At 57.9% G+C, this 18,397-nt stretch overlaps 1 protein-coding gene across 3 annotated transcripts; it reads left to right on the plus strand.

The window, feature by feature from the left end:
* Positions 1-436: 436 nt before the first annotated feature.
* SYT3 (synaptotagmin 3) lies at positions 437-17,649 on the plus strand. Of its 3 annotated transcripts, none has more exons than XM_043598419.1 (11): positions 437-689; positions 1,461-1,591; positions 1,709-3,249; positions 6,565-7,090; positions 9,603-9,990; positions 10,227-10,445; positions 12,553-12,673; positions 13,788-13,959; positions 14,060-14,192; positions 16,850-16,918; positions 17,130-17,649. In XM_043598419.1, the coding sequence occupies exons 3-10, from the start codon at positions 3,099-3,101 to the stop codon at positions 16,913-16,915; spliced, it is 1,776 nt and encodes a 591-aa protein (XP_043454354.1). In that variant the 5' UTR covers positions 437-689; positions 1,461-1,591; positions 1,709-3,098; the 3' UTR covers positions 16,916-16,918; positions 17,130-17,649. The 3 variants fall into 3 exon arrangements, with proteins under 3 accessions (XP_043454354.1, XP_043454355.1, XP_043454353.1); XM_043598420.1 differs by having other exon boundaries at positions 521-689; positions 3,079-3,249; XM_043598418.1 differs by lacking the exon at positions 437-689 and having other exon boundaries at positions 869-1,591; positions 3,084-3,249.
* The last annotated feature ends 748 nt before the right edge of the window (positions 17,650-18,397 follow it).

The raw sequence follows: 18,397 nt of genomic DNA on the forward strand, positions 1-18,397 counted from the left end.
GAAGCGCTTTCAAAGCACTTAGCTCAGTCGCAGTGGCAATTATCATTAACCGCTATTAATATGGCAGGAACAATTACTTGGTGCTTTTGAGCAAGATTCATTAAGCACCTATTCGGTGCCAAGGCTTTATCTACGTTGCCTGTTTTTTTCAAACGTCTGGATCCCTTAGGAGACAGTTTTATTGTCTCTGTATTTTTTTGTGATGAGGAAACGACCTCAGAGAAAAGAGCGCGAGGGCACAAAGGCAGGAGCCGGCCCAGGCAGGGATCCAAACCCAGGTCCCTGCTAGGACCTCACACCGGGCTGAGATTCTCCACACCCGCTAACTCTGAGGCTCCGCCTCCCCTCCCACCGCCAGCCTCCAGAACTCCCCAGATGGGAGGACTCCAAGTCCCGGGTCCTGTGAAGGAAGGGCCAGGGGAGGAGTGGATTCCTGGATCTGAGAATGGAGAGGGGGTAGGAAGTCATTACCCTGGGTTCTGGGAGAAGTGACTGGGGTCCCAGATTTTTCCAGCTGAGAGAAGAGGGGCTGGGGGGCCTGGACCCCTAGATCCTGGGGCGCAGAGGGTCACGATCCCAGACAGCTGGATCTTCCGCTGTGTAAGAGAGCTGGGTCTCGGACGCCTCGGTCCTGGGAAACCTCCCTCCTTCCTCGCTGCGGCCGCGCGATTTCTGCTCTCAAGCCGCAGGTTCGGAGGAGAGGAAGGAGGGGGTGCAAGGGGAGGAGCCGCGGACCTGCGCCAGGGGCGGGGGGAGGAGTCGAGCGGGCACCGCGGCGGGCGCGCGGGGCTGCGGCGGCGGCGGCGGCGGCGGCGGCTCCGGGTGAGTCCGCTCCTCCCCCCTCCCCCCTGCCCCAGCCCCCGCCCCAGGCCGATCCTGGGGGGAGGCCCCAGCGCGTAGGGGCGGGGGTAGGTGCAGAGGCGCGCGGATCTCCTCCTCGCGAGTGCGGGTGCCGCAGCGCTTGCTGGCCGCCCCGGGGGAGGGGCACGTGGCCCTAGAAAGGGGGGTCCCGAAACACCTAGGTGTACCCCAACCTCACCCACCGATCCCCCGGAGGTGGGGATCGCTTACCCACTCCATGGCCCTTGAGGACTTAGGACTCCGCGGCCTCTCGGGGTCCAGGACATCATTCCTCCCCCCTGCAGCGCCTTGGGACCCCGGCATCTCATACCCCCCCCCCCCCACCTCCGAAAAAAATTCCCATCCTCTCTGCAGCCGGGAGAAGCATGAAGGACTTCAATTCCCAGCAGCCCATACAGCGCCGGGTCTGTGAAGTCTTTAGCCGCGGTAGCGCGAGGCCTGTCGGGAATTGTAGTCTCTAAGCTCAACGGGAGCTGGGGCCCCGGAGGTGGGAGGGGGTGGCTGGACCTCCCGGGGGTCGCCTGGGGTCGAGCAGCCGGTCCGAGGAGGACGAGACGTGAGGCTCGAACTGAGCTTTTTCTCCTGGCCACGGCCCCCAGATCCGGCTCCTCCTCCCACCACCTGGCGCGTGGGGACGGGTCCGCAGCCCCTTGTCCGCCCTACAACCCCCATGGGCTGCCGCCAGCCGCCGCCTCGGCTGCCACCCAGAACACGGCAGGGATAAGCGCAGGTGAGTCTGACCATGTCTGTCTCGGAGTCCTGGCCTTCTGCAACACCCCCACGACACCTGTCCATCCGTGAGCTCTGGTCTGCCCGTCCCTGATTTCCCCCTGCACTCTCCTTCCAGCCCATCTCTGATGTCTGCCTCCAAACCATGTGTGGCGAATTCCCCCTCGCCCCACATGCACCTCTTTCTCCCGGTCCCCTGTCTCGGATGCCCCCACCCCCATCCAGCCTTCCTTCTGCACCCATGTCTGTCTGCCCAGCCCTCCTTTGTATCCTCGCCCATCTGTGATCTCTGGCCATCGCCTGTCAGTCTGTCCTTTATTCCTGCACCCCATCCGTTCTGCCAACCACTGTTTCTCTTTCAAAGATATTTCTGTCCTGGCGCTTCTAACTGTCCCTCTGTCCGCCCATCTCTTGCACTCCCATAAATTACACACTAGTCCATTCTTTATGGCTTGTCCATCCCAAATCGCAGTCCTTGACGTTCCCTGTGTCTGTTCATCTGTCCCTCCGTTCTGGGCCCCAGTTTGCCCTTCCCATTATCTCTGTCTCCCTTCCCCTTCTCTCTCCCTCCCTCAACTTGGTCCCTATCTCTGCATCCTGCACCTCCCATCCCACCCCAGCCACCACCGCACACAACCATCTCTTCTCTCTCTAACCCCATCCGTCCCTTTCTCTCGGTCCTGTCCCCTTCTACCTGGACCTGGCCTGTTTCTCGTTCCTTGAACCCGCCAGGCCCCTGCTCATGCTGTTCCTGCTGCCCTGGATGCTTTACCCCACGCCAGCCCCACCACCCACTGCCGGTGGCCGCAGAGAGCCCCCCAGCTGCCCACTTCCTAGTCCCTTTGTGATATTTCCTCTGTTTCTTTTAGAGCACCTCTCACAGTGTGAGCACGTCTTGTTTGTTTATGTGGTGTTTGTTGACTTGCTTACTCCGTGTCTCCTCTCACTGGATTGTAACACCAGGAAGTCGGGGACTGTGTGGGGCGCGTTCTCTGCTGGCTCTGCAGCATCTGGCACAGTGCCTGGCATGTAGTTGGTGCTCACTGAATATTCGTCGAATGCATGAACGAAGAATGGCTGTCCCCTCGTCTGCCCACGCCTAAATTCTGTCCCTTTGTCTGGGCACCCCTAATCTCTGTCTCTTTATCTGTCCTTAATCTCTGCCCCTTGACTGGCCTCCCTAGTCTCTTCCTCCTTGTCCATTTGTCCCTGTTCTCTTTCCTCCTGTCCATTCACGCTGATCTCTGTCCCCTTGGTTGTCCAATCCGTTACTGTCGTCTTGCCTGCACCCCGAATTTCAGTCCTGTCTATCGGCCCCGGATTTCTTTCTCATCGTCTATCCCTCCCCAGTCTACCTCCCCTGATCCACCTGGCCCCAATCTCTGTCCCCTCGCCTGTCCTTCCCTTTCTCTCTTTCCCTTTTTATCCTTTATCCATCCCTCTCTCAATCTCATCTCTCATCTGCACCCTCGTCCGGCCCCTTCCAAGCACAGAACCCACCGGCCACCATGTCAGGAGACTACGAGGATGACCTCTGCCGGCGGGCGCTCATCCTGGTCTCGGACCTCTGTGCGCGGGTCCGAGATGCCGACACCAGTGACAGGTGCCAGGAGTTCAACGACCTGCGAATTCGAGGCTATCCCCGGGGCCCAGATGCAGGTCAGCACCCCCAGCTGTCTCGGCCAGCCCCCTGTCTCTGCTACAGTCAATATTTTCAGAGATTCAGAGCAGACTCGTTCAGCTTTCTGTTCTCTATGCGGCCCTGGCCAGTCCCTCTTAGGGTCTTGCCTCCATCCTGCTTGCTGCTGGTCCCCACACCTTTGATCTAAGGAGAAGGAACTAGGTGGGCCATTTGATTCCTGACCTTTTTGTGTTTGGCCCTGTGAGCCTCCTGCCCACTGCCCCCCACCCCAGCCACATACATGTCCCTTTCACATATCTGTTGTGTATCTTGCATAGTACTTAAAAGCTCAGGCTTTTGAGTCAGGCTGTCTGACTTGCCTGCATTCAAATCCCACTCCCCACCCCACCCCCATGCCCCACCCCCGGCTACTTACTAATGGCTGGCTTTAGGCAAGTAGCTCTTTTTCTGTGCCTCCGTTTCCTCCTGAAAATGGGGATAATAAAAGTGACTACCTCATGGGGCGGCTGAGTGACTCAAGTGATGTAACACATGTGAAGTGCTTAGAACAAGCTGGGCACACAGTGGTCATGCAATAAATGCTGGGATGTACTTACTGAGCACCGACCGTGTCCCAGGCAGTACGCAAGGTCCTTTGCATTGTTCATCAACCACCCACAACGCCCCTTTGCGGTACACAGAATCCTCATTTTCAATGGCGGAGGGGAGACTCAGAAGGGTGAAGTGACTTGCCCAAGGTCACCCAGCTAGGAAGCGGCAGGGTTCTGGACACCAGGAAATGTCATGAGTGGCCCTGAGGGACCCTGAGGAAGCATGCGTGTAGAAGTTATACCTAGAGCCACACTTGCTGAGTGCAGGGCGGAGCTCGACACCTCGCGCGCCAGATGTCCAGGGACAGTGATGAGGAATGAGGTCCAGAGAGCTGCCAGTTTGTTTTTTATTTTTATTTATTTATTTTTTCAACGTTTATTTATTTTTGGGACAGAGAGAGACAGAGCATGAACGGGGGAGGGGCAGAGAGAGAGGGAGACACAGAATCAGAAACAGGCTCCAGGCTCTGAGCCATCAGCCCAGAGCCCGACGCGGGGCTCGAACTCCCGGACTGCGAGATCGTGACCTGGCTGAAGTCGGACGCTTAACCGACTGCGCCACCCAGGCGCCCCGAGAGCTGCCAGTTTGTGCTCAGAGTCTCACAGCCTGTAAGCAGAAGAGCCAGATTTGACCCCAGGAAGTCTAGTATACTATGGCAATTTGGGGGTCCCCAAGCCCACCCTCCGTTTCTATGATTCCCTAGAAGGACTCACAGAAATGCTGTTCTACTCCTGGGTACGCTTTATCCGGCAAAAGGATAGGGATGAAATTCTGCGAAGGGAAAGACACAGAGAGGAGGGTCCAGGAGAGACCAGGCGTGAGCTTCCAGTCTCGGTCACGTAGACGTGGCTGACCGCCCCGTGTGGCTGACCTTCACCTCCGGCCCCTCCAGGGGCCGAGCTGCTATGGCACGTCCTAGCCCCCCAGCGTCGGTCACGCTGCGGACCATCTGGCAGGGCCCATGGTTCCACAGGTAAACACAAACACTTTCAGGGAGGAAGTTCAAGGACTTAGCGGTTCCTTCCCAGGAGCCGATCCAGGGCCAAACATCTCCTTGGGCAAGGTTGATCTTTTACTGCCCAGCTACAGCACCTTGCCAAGCCCAAATGGCTCCCCAGACCAGGCGGACAGAAAGGAGAAATCTGTCAGAGTTTAGAGGATCGATGTTTTGACCTGGAGAGGGTCTGGGTCAGGCTGATGGTAGAGGCAGGCAGCTCTTCGTTTTTTCTCTCCTCGTCTCCACCTTGTCCTCCCAAACGGCCCCCCTTTCTCCACTCTTCCCAGGCTCAGGAGGCTGGCAAGCCCTTGCTTTGGTTTTTAGCAGGTCCCCAGAACTCAAAGCAGATGTTGGTCACTTGGAAAGGAACACCCTAAGGGGCGGAGGGGAGTAGGAATTTCAGAGTTTGGCCGTCGCCAGTTGTATGGCCCCACAGGGTCACTTCCTGTCTCTCAGAGCCTCCTCGTCCTCGTCTGTAAAATGGGATCGATTGCAGTGCCGGGTGGATTCACACCACAGACTGCTGACTTAGATGCCCTGGCCGGTTCGGGACGGGAGGGCATCCCCTCACCACCCGGCGTCCCCTGCAGGGACAGGACACAACCAGTCCACTCAGCTGTCCTCGCTGCCAATAGCTTAGCCAATAGCTTCTCCCCACCCGCCATAATCTAGAGTCCGCACGGTGCACGAAATACCCCTGTGTTCTCCCTCGCTGAGACCCAGGAGTCAATCCCAAAACAGATTCACGTTCCCTGGAGGAGCCCTGCTCCTGGCACCACTTCCTGAATGACCCAGGAACCTCTGGCTCGAGAACTAGGCTGTTCCCTGGGTTTCTCCGAAAGGCACATCAGCACACAGGAAGCATCTGCAAGGCGTTAGCCGTGGCGGCTGCTGATGCTGGCTTACACGTGGCGGCAGTGGTATCACCAAACGTAACAATATTTGTCAGTCGAATAATAACCCGCGTCCCAAATACCATTTCTTGGGAAATAGTGAAGCGTGACAGCTCTGGAGCCAGGCGCTCCGGGGTCAAGGTCTGACTCCAGCGCTGACCTGTGGGGACTCCGCCCAGGAGACTTTGGGTCCATTGACCTCAGTTTCCTTTTGGGGAAAGCAGGTGTTAATAAGGTTGCCAAGCTCCCAGGGCGCCTGTCAGGCACGAGTAAGCCAATGCCAATATGGCACTTAGGTGTCTGGGACATAGTAACCACTCAGTAGACATCTCAGCGATGGGTCCCTTTTACCTCCACCGTAAGAAGCAGGACTTCCTATTTGGCAAACGGGGAACGTGGGGCTCAGAGTGCTTAAGATATGCTCCCGGGGCCACGCGGCAAACACAGATTTGAACTCTTGTCGTGGGAGGAGTCACGCCGGCTCCTCTCTCCTTGGTCATCTCCGAGCATTTGGGGGGACGTTGGGTGTGTCCTCTTCTAGAGAGGCAGCACGGGCTAGCGATTAAGAATCAGCTCCGAAGACAGACCGCGCTTTCAAATCCCAGATCTGTCCTTGACTGCTTGCGCAGCGTTATTCAAGTCGCTCCACCTCTCTGTGCCTCGGTTTCCTCATCTTTAAAACGGTTATATAGAGATACCCAGCCTGTGGGGCCGGGGAGTTGAAGTAAACGGACGTCAGGTGCCTAGGACAATGCATGGCGAATGCTAAAGGTTAGCTCTTTGGGGACAGCAGTGGGAAGATAAGCTCTGACCCCACCCTGACCCCTGACCTTTGTCCTCACTCTCTCCAGACATCTCCGTGAGCCTGCTGTCGGTCATCGTGACATTCTGTGGCATTGTCCTTCTGGGCGTCTCCCTCTTCGTGTCCTGGAAATTGTGCTGGGTGCCCTGGCGGGACAAGGGAGGCTCAGCGGTGGGCGGGGGCCCCCTGCGCAAAGACCTAGGCCCTGGGGTCGGGCTGGCAGGCCTGGTGGGCGGTGGCGGGCCCCACCTGGGGGCCGGCCTGGGGGGCCATCCTCTGCTGGGGGGTCCACACCACCACGCCCACACCACGCACCATCCGCCCTTCGCTGAGCTGCTGGAGCCAGGCAGCCTAGGGGGCTCTGACCCCCCTGAGCCCTCGTACTTGGACATGGACTCGTATCCAGAGGCTGCGGCAGCTGCAGTGGCCGCTGGGGTCAAACCGAGCCAGACATCTCCTGAACTGCCCTCTGAGGGAGGTGCGGGCTCTGGGCTGCTCCTGCTGCCCCCCAGTGGTGGGGGCCTGCCCAGTGCCCAGTCGCATCAGCAGGTCACAAGCCTGGCACCCACCACCAGGTGAGACAGGCTACTGGGCTGGGGGTCCACTCTGAACTTCTGTTCCTCCTCTGTGTCTCTTTCCCAGATATGGTTCTCCTGAGCCCTGCAAGAGGTCCAGAGGCCTAGAGGTCCAGAGTCCTGAGTCCTGGGGCAGGAAAGGGCTGGGGTTGTGGACTCCTGGGTCCTGGGGAGAGAAGAGGCTAGGGCCCCAGACTCCAGGGTCTGAGGGACGAGGAGCCTAGAGACCTGGACTCTCAGATTCAGAGAGCACAGGACTGCAGAATGAAGATTAGACCCCCGAGGCCCTGAGACACAAAGCGATTCGTGTCTTTCACCCTAAGCCGGGATTGGTGGTGGGACCTGGGATCCGTCTGATCGCTATCCGTCTGAGCATGTCATTGGGCACCTAATATGAACTAGACCTGAGCTGGGTGTTGGAAAAACAGAAGTGAGCGTGGCAGCCAGGCCCTGCCGTCATGCCACGTACAGTTCAGGGCAAGTGGGTCCCCAGAGAGGCCAGCCCAGCCCAGCCGGGCCAGTGCTGCAGGAAAGTGGCTTAGGGGGCCACTTTAGCTGTGGGAGTCCAAGGAGTCTCTGATCCAGTCTGGGAGGGGTCTGGGGCCTTCCAGAGATGGCTGAGACCTACAGAATGAGGAAGAGTTAGCCGGGCACAGAGGTAGGGGTGTGAGCCGGGCATTCCAGGAGGAGAGAGCGGCCAGTGCAAAGGCTAGAGGGGAAGGAGGTCACAGTGCATTGTGGGAACTGCCAGCAGTCACCATGGCCTGCGACTACATGGGCGAAGTGGGCGAAAAGGAAGCCGAGGAGACGTGGCTGCGGCTGTGGGTGGGGCCAGACCACACAGGGCATTCGGGGCCTCGAATGCCTGGCTGAGGGGTGGGGACTCTGTCCTGTGAGCAGGAGGGGCAGGGCCAGTTTTGGGTGTAGAAAGACCTCTCTGGGGCCACATAGGGGTGGACTAGAGGGACAGACTGGAGGCCAGTAGTCCAGGCAGGAGAGGAGGAGGTTGAGCTGAGATTGTGGGCACGGGGAGGAAAGGGCAAGGTCAGGGGGCAGGAGAGATGAGACTCGGGGCGGATGGCTGTGGGGTAGGAGGGGTGGGGACAGGTGCTAACAGCACCCATCCTGGCCTGGTGATTGGGTGGGTGTCAGATCAGAGGATCTAGGAAGAGGAGTGGGTGTGAGGGAGACCTTGAGCTCATCTGGATCTTGTTGAGTGTAAGGCCTCTGGGGCAGTGTCCAGGGAAACTGCCTTCAGAAGGATCATCTTGGGCCCCAGACAGTAATGGGAGAAGGTCCCAGGACCCTGGTAATCCCAGGACCTGGCCAGGGGCCCAGGGGCTCATGGGAGATGTAGTTTGGGGTCTCTGGGGAAGCCCCGCCCCCATTACATACATGGAGACACTGAGGCTCAGAGGGTGTCGGTGACCTGCTCAAAGTCACCCCGGGAGCAAGGAGTGGCGGGGGATCTGTAGCTGGAGCCCCCACCCCCACCCCCACATCCCTTTCCACGTCTGGAGCCTCCCGCTCCCCCCACCCCAGGCCTGCCTCTCAGCACATCTGGGGCTGCCCGTCGCTAGGGGCCCTGTCACGCGGACTTCACCCTGGGGGTGATGGTCCACGCGAGAAAGGGCAGATGAGCCGGGGCCACGGGGACGGGGGAGTTCAGGAGAGGGGAGGGGCGGGCTTTGAGGAGGGGGGAGGTGAAGATGGCTCCAGTGTCTGGCCTACAGATCTCGGTGGAGCACGGGGACCCCGGAGGAGGAGCGGGTCTGGGAGAAGGCGCTGAGCCCAGCGGGGAAGGGCGTGCAGGGTCTGGTGGGAGGCCGAGGTTGGGAGCGAGTCTGGGCTGGAGCCCAGGAGACACATTTAGCAGACAAAAGGCTGTTGATGGGTGTGGAAACCTGGATACAGATGAGCCTGTCCAGGGAAAGCGTGTGTGTGTGTGTGTGTGTGTGTGTGTGTGTGTGGGAAGGGGAGAAGAGGCCCAGAGGGGCCCGAGAGGGGACCTCTGGGCTTCCAGAATGTCCCATTGACACTAGGAACAGTGGAGAAGGGAGTTGAGAGAGAAAGGACAGGCCAGGTGGAGCGGTGGTCAGGTGGGAAATGTGATACTGGGGCTAAGGCAGGTTGGGGAGATTTGAAGAAGGTTCAGGAGGTCTGGGCTGTGTGGGTGGGGCCTCTGGAGTCCAGAGAGGTTATTCTGGGTCATGCACTTGAGGTCAGGGGAAGGCTTCTGGAAGCCGGTGCATAAGCAGATGCTAGCTGGAGCTAGTTTAGAGACCGGGATACCCCGCACCCAACCCCCCAACACAGGTGGAGAAACTGAGGCTCAAAGAGCGCAAGTGGCTGGCTCGAGGTCCTGGTGAACCAGGGTGGGATCTGTGGCCACCCGGATGCGGTGTTGGGGGAAGAGGCAGGGAGGAGTCTCTTTAGATGACTGTCTTTAGATGCTGTCAAAGATCCCCACCTTTGTCAGTGGCCCCACCTTGGTCTTCCCCACCCCCCACAGGTACCCGGCCCTACCCCGGCCCCTCACCCAGCAGACCCTGACCCCTCAGCCGGACCCTGGCAGTGAGGAGCGGCCGCCTGCCCTACCCTTACCCTTGCCAGGCGGTGAGGAAAAAGCCAAACTCATCGGGCAGATCAAGCCCGAGCTGTACCAGGGGACTGGACCCGGTGGCCGGCGCGGTGGCGGGGCCGCGGGCTCGGGAGAGGCCGGAGGGGGGGCGCCCTGCGGCCGCATCAGTTTTGCCCTGCGGTACCTCTATGGCTCCGACCAGCTGGTGGTGCGGATCCTGCAGGCCTTGGACCTCCCGGCCAAGGACTCCAATGGCTTCTCAGACCCCTACGTCAAGATCTACCTGCTGCCGGACCGCAAGAAAAAGTTCCAGACCAAGGTCCGGAGCGAGGGTCCTGGACATCCGGGTCCCCACGGAGGAGGGGGAGGGGGTCTGACTCCTGAGGCTGAGGGAAGAAGGGCTGGGGGTCTGGACTCCCGGGTCCGAGGGAGGAGGGGCTGGGGTCTGGACTCCTGGGTCTGAGAGAGGAGGAGTTTGGGGGTCTGGACTCCTGGGTCCTTTGGAAGCGGCTGATGGGTGTGGTGTCCGTCTGCCCCCACCCCCACCCCCTGCAGGTGCACAGGAAGACTCTGAACCCTGTATTCAATGAGACATTCCAGTTCTCGGTGCCCCTGGCCGAGCTGGCCCAGCGCAAACTGCACTTTAGCGTCTATGACTTCGACCGCTTCTCACGGCACGACCTGATCGGCCAAGTGGTGCTGGACAACCTCCTGGAACTGGCTGAGCAGCCCCCCGACCGCCCATTGTGGAGGGACATCGTGGAGGGCGGCTCGGTCAGTGGCCCCTGCATCCCTCTTCCTGGGGACCCAGGACCCCTCAGTTTCCGACCTCTCTGCCCTTGGACTTCATAACCCTCTAACTTCTTGACCCAGGCTTTTCTTTTGAAATTTATTTTATTGCGAAATATTGCAAGCATACAAGCAAAGTGTAGAGGTTGATATCATGGACCCCCATCCTCCCCCCCCCCCTGTCAAATGCTGACGTCATGCCTGGACCCCAGACCTCCCAACTCCTGACTCCCCCTTTGACATCTGATGGTAACAACTGGGAAAATTGTAACAGACACCCACCAACCACCTCCTCAAAACTTCATGGTGTGGTCCTACGACGTTTGCCCTCTGACCCGAAATTCCTGACCTTCCACCGGCCTGAGCCCGGAATTCCCAGCTTGTTTTCTGACTTCCTTCACCTTCCAACCTCCTGGCTTTCCAGTTCCCAAGCTTCCTGAAACCCCAGCCCCTCTGATCTCTGAACATTTTACGTTTCAAACCCATGACCTCCAGATCTAATCTCATCCTCTGGTCTCCGCCTGAATCCTGATAGCCTCATCCCCCCAGGCCTCAGACACACCTGGGTCCCCAGTATCCCCACCCCCCCAGTTCCTCCAGCAACCAGATTGTAGGGTCCACAACACCCAGCACCGACCCCCCGCTACTGGCCAACTTCCTCTGTCCATCCAGTCCCTCTAACACGCTCGTTGGGTGTCCTGACCCCTTCTGCACCCCCAAGCCTCAAACCCCCAATTCCTAGGCCCTCTCGGGTCTGATCGGTGCATGTCACAACGTTCCAGCTGTCTGCCGATGTGGGGCAGCTGTGTGTGCACTGGGTGTGAGCCCTGTCCTAGCTTTGTCCAGATGATGGCCACACTCGAGGTCCTGCCCTCCTCTGAGCCTCAGTTTCACCATCTGCATGATGACACAATTCCTACAGTCCCCTTCCTCCTGCCTCCACCTTGTCTCCTTGTGTCTGTCACTTCTTCTTTCCTCCCCCCTCATTATCACCAGAGGTCTTCACTCATTTATTTGTGCCTTCATTCCTTAAACAGTTGGCTTTTTTCGTTTCAGGATCAGGCCCCGGGGACCCCACACAGTCCTCGGGGGCTCCAGGTCTAGGTGGTCACAGTTAGCTGTCAAGGGCAGGGAGTGGGGGGGTCCAGGGACCTGGGCCTCATCAGTGTGGTAGGGAGGCCAGGGGCCCAGATGACGCCGAAGGACAGGGCAGGGCGGGCCGTGGGCCCGGGGCCAACTCAGCCCCCGTTCCAGGTCTGTGTGGGGTGTGCGAGTCTCTGTCTCCTCTGTGGCCTCACTTAGGGCTGGTGTGTCCCCTGCCCTCCCTAAGACTGACTTCTCAGTGTCTGTCACACTGTTTGGATCTCTGTCCCTCATTCTGGGTAGGTTTCTGTCTCTCTCTCTCTCTCTCTCTCTCTCTCTCTGGGCCTTTGCCCTTCTCCCCACCTCATTCTGGGCCTCTTTCACTCTGTCCAGGTCTCCATATCCTCCGCCAAGTGTCTATACCCATTTCTTGGGATCTCCTGCCCCTTGGGGGCTCTGGCGCCACCCCCCTCCCCCCACCAACCCGGACTCTGTCTCTCTCCTCTGGGTCTCTGTCTCCCTCTCCTCCCGGTCTCTGTATTCTTCTTTCTGAAGTCTCGCTTGTTGTCTGTGTATGTCCGTCTCTCTCTCTCTCTCTTTCTCTCTCTCTCTGAGTCTCTATGCCCCCTCTCTGGGTTTTCTTGCTTTAGGACTCTGTGGGTCTGCCTTTCAAGCTATAGCTCTCAGTGCCTCGGTCCTTGTCACAGCCTACATTTCACTGTGCGTGCGTGCTCTGTCTCTCTCTCTCTCTCTCTCCCTCTCTCTCCTGCTCCCTCCCTGCACTCGTGCCTCTTCCCATCCTCCCTGCAGAACAAACCAGCTTTGCTGGTGGCAGGCAGCTGCGACCAAGGAGTTACCAGGTTTGGCAGAGTCAGACTGTGAAGTGGGTGGGCAACCTGAGTCCTGGATGTCAGGGAGGAGAGCTGGAGGTTCCAGATGGGAGAGAACGTGAGGCAGAGACAGGGGAGACTGAGGCAGGGCACGGCTGAACCCCTTTCCCCAACTGCAGGAAAAGGCAGATCTCGGGGAGCTCAACTTCTCACTCTGCTACCTCCCCACCGCCGGGCGCCTCACCGTGACCATCATCAAAGCCTCTAACCTCAAAGCGATGGACCTCACTGGCTTCTCAGGTGGGTTCGTGAGGCGCTGGGACCTAATGGAGGAGCATCTGGGGGCCCGGGCTCCTGGGTCTGAGGGAGGACAGGCTGGGGGTGAGGCCTCCTGGGTCTGAGGGAGGAGGAGCCGGGGTTCTGGATTCCCGGGTCTGAGGGAGGAGGGGCTGGGGGCCTGGACTCCCGGGTCTGAAGGATGAAGGGCTGGGGGCCTAGACTCCTCGGTCTGAGGGAGGAGGGGCTGGGGGCCCAGACTTCTGGGTCTGAGGGAGGAGGGGTTGGGCGCAGGACTCCTGGGTCTGAGGGAGGAGGGGTCTGGGGACCCAGACTTCTGGGTCTGAGGGAGGAGGGGCTGGGGGCAGGACTCCTGGGTCTGAGGGAGGAGGGGCTGGGCGCAGGACTCCTGGGTCTGAGGGAGGAGGGGCTGGGGGCCCAGACTTCTGGGTCTGAGGGAGGAGGGGCTGGGCACAGGACTCCTGGGTCCGAGGGAGGAGGGGCTGGTGGCCTGGACTCCCAGGTCTGAGGGAGGAGGGGCTGGGGGCCTAGATTTCTGGGTCTGAGGGAGGAGGGGTCTGGGGACCCAGACTTCTGGGTCTGAGGGAGGAGGGGCTGGGCACAGGACTCCTGGGTCCGAGGGAGGAGGGGCTGGGGGCCTGGACTCCCAGGTCTGAGGGATGAAGGGCTGGGGGCCTAGACTCCTGGGTCTGAGGGAGGAGGGGCTGGGGGCCTGGACTCCCCAGTCTGAGGGAGGAGGGGCTGGGGGTCTGGACTCGGGTCTGGGGAGGAGGGGCTGGTGGCCTGGACTCCCGGGTCTGAGGGAGGAGGGGCTGGGGACCCAGACTTCTGGGTTTGAGGGAGGAGGGGCTGGGGGCAGGACTCCTGGGTCTGAGGGAGGAGGGGTTGGGGGCTAGGATTCCTGAGTCTGAGGGAAGAGGGGTCTGGGGGCCCAGACTTCTGGGTCTGAGGGAGGAAGGGCTGGGGGTGAGGACTCCTGGGTCGGAGGGAGGAGGGGCTGGGGGCCTAGACTTCTGTGTCTGAGGGAGGACGGCAATGGGGACCCAGACCCATGGGTTGGACTGGGGTCTGAGGGAGGAGGTCGAGTCGGTTCAGGGCTCTCCATGCCCACCCCCAGACCCCTACGTGAAGGCCTCTCTGATCAGCGAGGGGCGGCGTCTGAAGAAGCGGAAAACCTCTATCAAGAAGAACACGCTGAACCCCACGTACAACGAGGCGCTCGTGTTCGATGTGGCCCCGGAGAGCGTGGAGAGCGTGGGGCTCAGCATCGCGGTGGTAGACTATGATTGGTGAGGGTCATGGCCCGGGCCGGGGGGCGGGAGGCCAGGGGATGGGACCGAGCCCGCCCCCTCCCTCCCGAAGTGCTCAACGCACCCCCCCGTCCCCCAGCATCGGGCACAATGAGGTAATCGGTGTGTGCCGCGTGGGCCCGGACGCCGCCGACCCCCACGGCCGCGAGCACTGGGCGGAGATGCTGGCCAACCCCCGCAAGCCCGTGGAACACTGGCATCAGCTGGTGGAGGTGAGCTGGGCGGCCTCCCAGTGACACTCGGGAGGCCATTCATGCACTCATCTGGTCATTCCGGCCTAGGTTGGACTCTAGACCACCTAGGTTGGAAGCCCTACTCTACCAACTTTAGCTGTGTGATTTAGGGCAAGTCACTTGACCTCTCTGTGTCTCAGGTAATTCTACTGAGAAATGGGGTTGTTGTTATTGTTTATACATTTTTTTAAGTTTATTTATTTCTTTTTGAGAAAGAGTGAACATGAGCAGGGGAGGGGCAGAGAGAGAGAGAGAGAGAGAGAGAATTTCAAGCAGGCTCTGAGCTCTGAGCACAGAGCCGGATGAGGGGATCGAACTCAACTAACCAGGAGATCATGACCTCAGCCAAAAATGAGAGTCGAATGCTTAACCGACTGAGTCACCCAGGCACCCCTGGGGTTGTTAATAGCATCTAAAGTTAGGACAGATAGGGGGATTCGGTGAGTTAATGCAGGATTCAGTGTATGCCTCTCCTTAAGGGCTCAGCAAATGGTCAGCTACTGTTACTATTATTTCCCACGATACTAAGTCCAAAATAAAGGGGGAAAACTGAGTGAGGGAGCTGGGTTGGGTTTTGGGGGGATTCGGTTTTGGTTCAGTTTGTTTTAAACAGGCTGTAGTTGAGTCAGTGGATTGTGGTGTACTGGGTGGGGATCAACAACTTTTTCTTTCTTTTTTTTTTTCTTTAATTTTATTTATTTTTGAGAGAGATGAGGCGGAGGAGAAAGAGAATCTTAGGCAGGCTTCAGGTGCAGCGTGGAGCCAGCTACCGGGCTCGATCTCAGGACCCTGAGATAGTGACCTGAGCTGAAATCAAGAGTCAGACTTAACCGACTGAGCTACCCAGATGCTCCCCAAATTTTTTCTTAAGAAGAAAATAAAGTCTTGGGGTGCCTGGGTGGCTCAGTCAGTTAAGCGTCCGACTTCAGCTCAGGTCTTGATCTCATGGTTCATGGGTTCAAGCCCTGTGCCTGGAGCCTGCTTGGGATTCTCTTTCCCTCTTTCTCTTCCCCTCCCCCACTCACGCTTTCTCTCTCTCCAAAATAAATAAACTAAAAAATAATAATAATAAAGCGATGTGCATTTCAGTATACTTCCTCTTCATTGTTTTCGACATTTTTTTTTAATTTTTTTTTAACGTTTATTTATTTTTGAGACAGAGAGAGACAGAGCATGAACGGGGGAGGGTCAAAGAGAGGGAGACACAGAATCTGAAACAGGCTCCAGGCTCTGAGCTGTCAGCACAGAGCCCGACGCGGGGCTCGAACTCACGGACCGGGGCTCGAACTCACGGACCGCAAGATCGTGACCTGAGCCGAAGTCGGACGCTTAACCGACTGAGCCACCCAAGCGCCCCCATTGTTTTCGACATTTTAAAAACTATTTTAACTTTCTGGGGAAAAAAATTAACCATAAAAAAGATGTAAAAAGAAGGCTGCTTATTTTTCCTTTCGTCTCAGTCTCTAATATGACACAGGACCGGCCTCTGTTTAAAATTTGATATTTTGGGGGCATCTGGGTGGCTCAGTCGGTTAAGTGTCCGACTTTGGCTCAGGTCATGATCTCACAGTTTGTGGGTTCGAGCCCTGCGTCGGGCTCTGTGCTGACAGCCCAGAGCCTGGAGCCTGCTTCAGATTCTGTCTCCTTCTCTCCCTGCCCTTCCCCCGCTCACACTCTGTCTCTCTCTCTCTCTCTCTCTCTCTCTCTCAAAAATAAATAAACATTAAAAAAATTTTTTTTTCTTTTTTTTTTCAACGTTTATTTATTTTTTGGGACAGAGAGAGACAGAGCATGAACGGGGGAGGGGCAGAGAGAGAGGGAGATACAGAATCGGAAACAGGCTCCAGGCTCCGAGCCATCAGCCCAGAGCCTGACGCGGGGCTCGAACTCATGGACCGCGAGATCATGACCTGGCTGAAGTCGGACGCTTAACCGGCTGCGCCACCCAGGCGCCCCTAAAAATTTTTTTTTAATTTGATATTTTGCACATCGTGGATTTTTTTTTTCCTTGGGTTAATCTTGATTTTTCAAAATATCGCATTGCAAGGGTAGTTCCCTTGATTGCTGAGTTTGGGCACAGCTGAAAGTTTGCACCCAGGGTGGACGGACTCCTCCTGGGCCTGACTGTAGCCTAGCTTTGGACTTTTCTTTGAGGGGTGAGGAGGGATTTTAAGCAGCAGAGCCCAGGGCTCAAGCCTGAGGTTTGAAAAGACCGTGGCTCTATTTAGAGGGACAGATGGTAGCTCCTTTCTCCTTCCACCGCTCACTCTTCCCCTAGTTTACTCGCTCGTTTCACCAACTTCCCCAGAAGCTTCTGTGTGCTGTGCTCGTGCTGGGCAATGCTGGGAGCACAGAGAGGGGTGGAATCCGGGCTGAGTGAGGTCCTGACCCCCGACTTTCAGCTAGTGGCGCACCATAGTGCATGGCCCCAGAGGGTGTTTCTACCCCCCCGCACTGACTCTGCCCCTTCTCGGCCCACGGCCCTCCCTGGCTCCCCAGAGGCTCCAAGACAGGGTCTCAGCTTCTCTGAGGCGAGTTGAGTGAAAAGGGAGGTTCAATGTCTCATTGTGTTGCTTATTAGCGATTGTCTTGCCTCTGTCCCCCATATCTGAACCTTCTGGATTTCCTCATTTCAGGAAAAGACTTTGTCCAGCTTCACAAAAGGCAGCAAAGGATTGTCAGAGAAAGAGAACTCAGAGTGAGGGGTAAGGAACCCAGACCAGGGGAGGACGGAGGTTGGAGTCCCGGACTCCTGGGTCCGAGGGAGGAGGGGCTGGGAACCTGGAATCCTGGGCCAGATGACGGAGGGACAATGGGCCAGGATTCCTGAGTCCCTGGGAGTGTTGATGGAACTACAGCAGGTCACGGACCTGCTCTCTGCCGTCGCTGACATCTCCTCCCTGTCCGGTCCTGCAGGTCTGGCCTAGGCCCAGGATCGGACCAGGCCCCCTCAGGACCCCATCCCTTCCTGCCCGGACTGTGAATTCATCTCCTCGAAGCCATAACGTCCGAGCTGCGTGGTGCGGGGCTGCCTGGGCCCACCCATCCTTCTACCCCGCGAGGCGCGAGGGTGGGAGGCAGGCGGGCCCAGCTCCCTGTTTCAGGGTTGGGGGGGGGCATTCAGTCTCCACTGTGTCTGTCTTCCCTTCCCCAGGGCTCCTCTTCCAGGCAAGGGGCCATGCATGTCTGGGGGACCCCAGCCCCCCAAACCCTTCGTCTTTCTGTCTGTCTCGTTGCTGTTTGTCCAAGACTTGGTGTCCCGACCCTTGTTCTTGCTGTGAATGTCAACAGACCGATCCTCCGTATTCCCCCAGACACACACACACACACACACCTGTGTCTACCCTTTCTGTTCAACACACCCTGCGTCTGGCCGATCCCCCCACTGCTGCTGCTACCAACACCGGAATAAACACACACCATGGGTCTCACTCCACCTGGGGCTCCTGTCCTCTCTGGGGCCGGGAAGCTGGGTTGGAACATCCTGGCTCTGGGTTCAGACCAAAGTTTTATTCACTGGCCGAGTGACCTCTGGCAACTAAATTGGTCTCTTTGGAGCCTTAGTTTGTAAATGTTACGTATGCCATGACCCTTATGATTGTAAGACACAAAATGCAACCCAAACTACCATAAGCCACAGGCAGAACTGAAAGCTCTTTGTACATGGTGAGTCTGAGCGTACAGAAGGACTTCAGGCATGGTCAGATCAAGGTGTTCAAGTGACTCTGCATTGCTCCTTATGAACTCATTCTTAAGCAAGCCTTTGCAATAGTAATAAGCTTGGAGCCATTTGGAGCTCCAAGCTTATAATGCTGTATCTGTTGTGATGGCTTCAGCTGCATAAAACAGAATTCCACCAGAAAGAGCTGAAAAGATAGAGATTTCTTTTGCTCACATAACAAACCTTTCAAAGACACGCAGGCCCGGTGTTAGTTCAGCTGATCGGCAACGTCAGGCACAGGGTTGACATCTCTGAGATTCGTTTTGCCTTCCCTTCGTGAATGCAGACCACGGCAGTACCGTGCATTACGTTCTCACACGGTGGCATCCAAAACAGGAAATGTGGGGGGGGGGGGTGCCTGGGTGGCTCAGTCGGTTAAGCATCCGACTCCCAGTTTCGGCTCAGGTCGTGATCTCATGGTTCGTGAGTTCAAGCCCCACACTGGGCTCTGCGCTGGCAGCAC

Source organism: Prionailurus bengalensis, chromosome E2, assembly GCF_016509475.1.
Source record: "Prionailurus bengalensis isolate Pbe53 chromosome E2, Fcat_Pben_1.1_paternal_pri, whole genome shotgun sequence".
Lineage (NCBI taxonomy): Eukaryota > Metazoa > Chordata > Mammalia > Carnivora > Felidae > Prionailurus > Prionailurus bengalensis.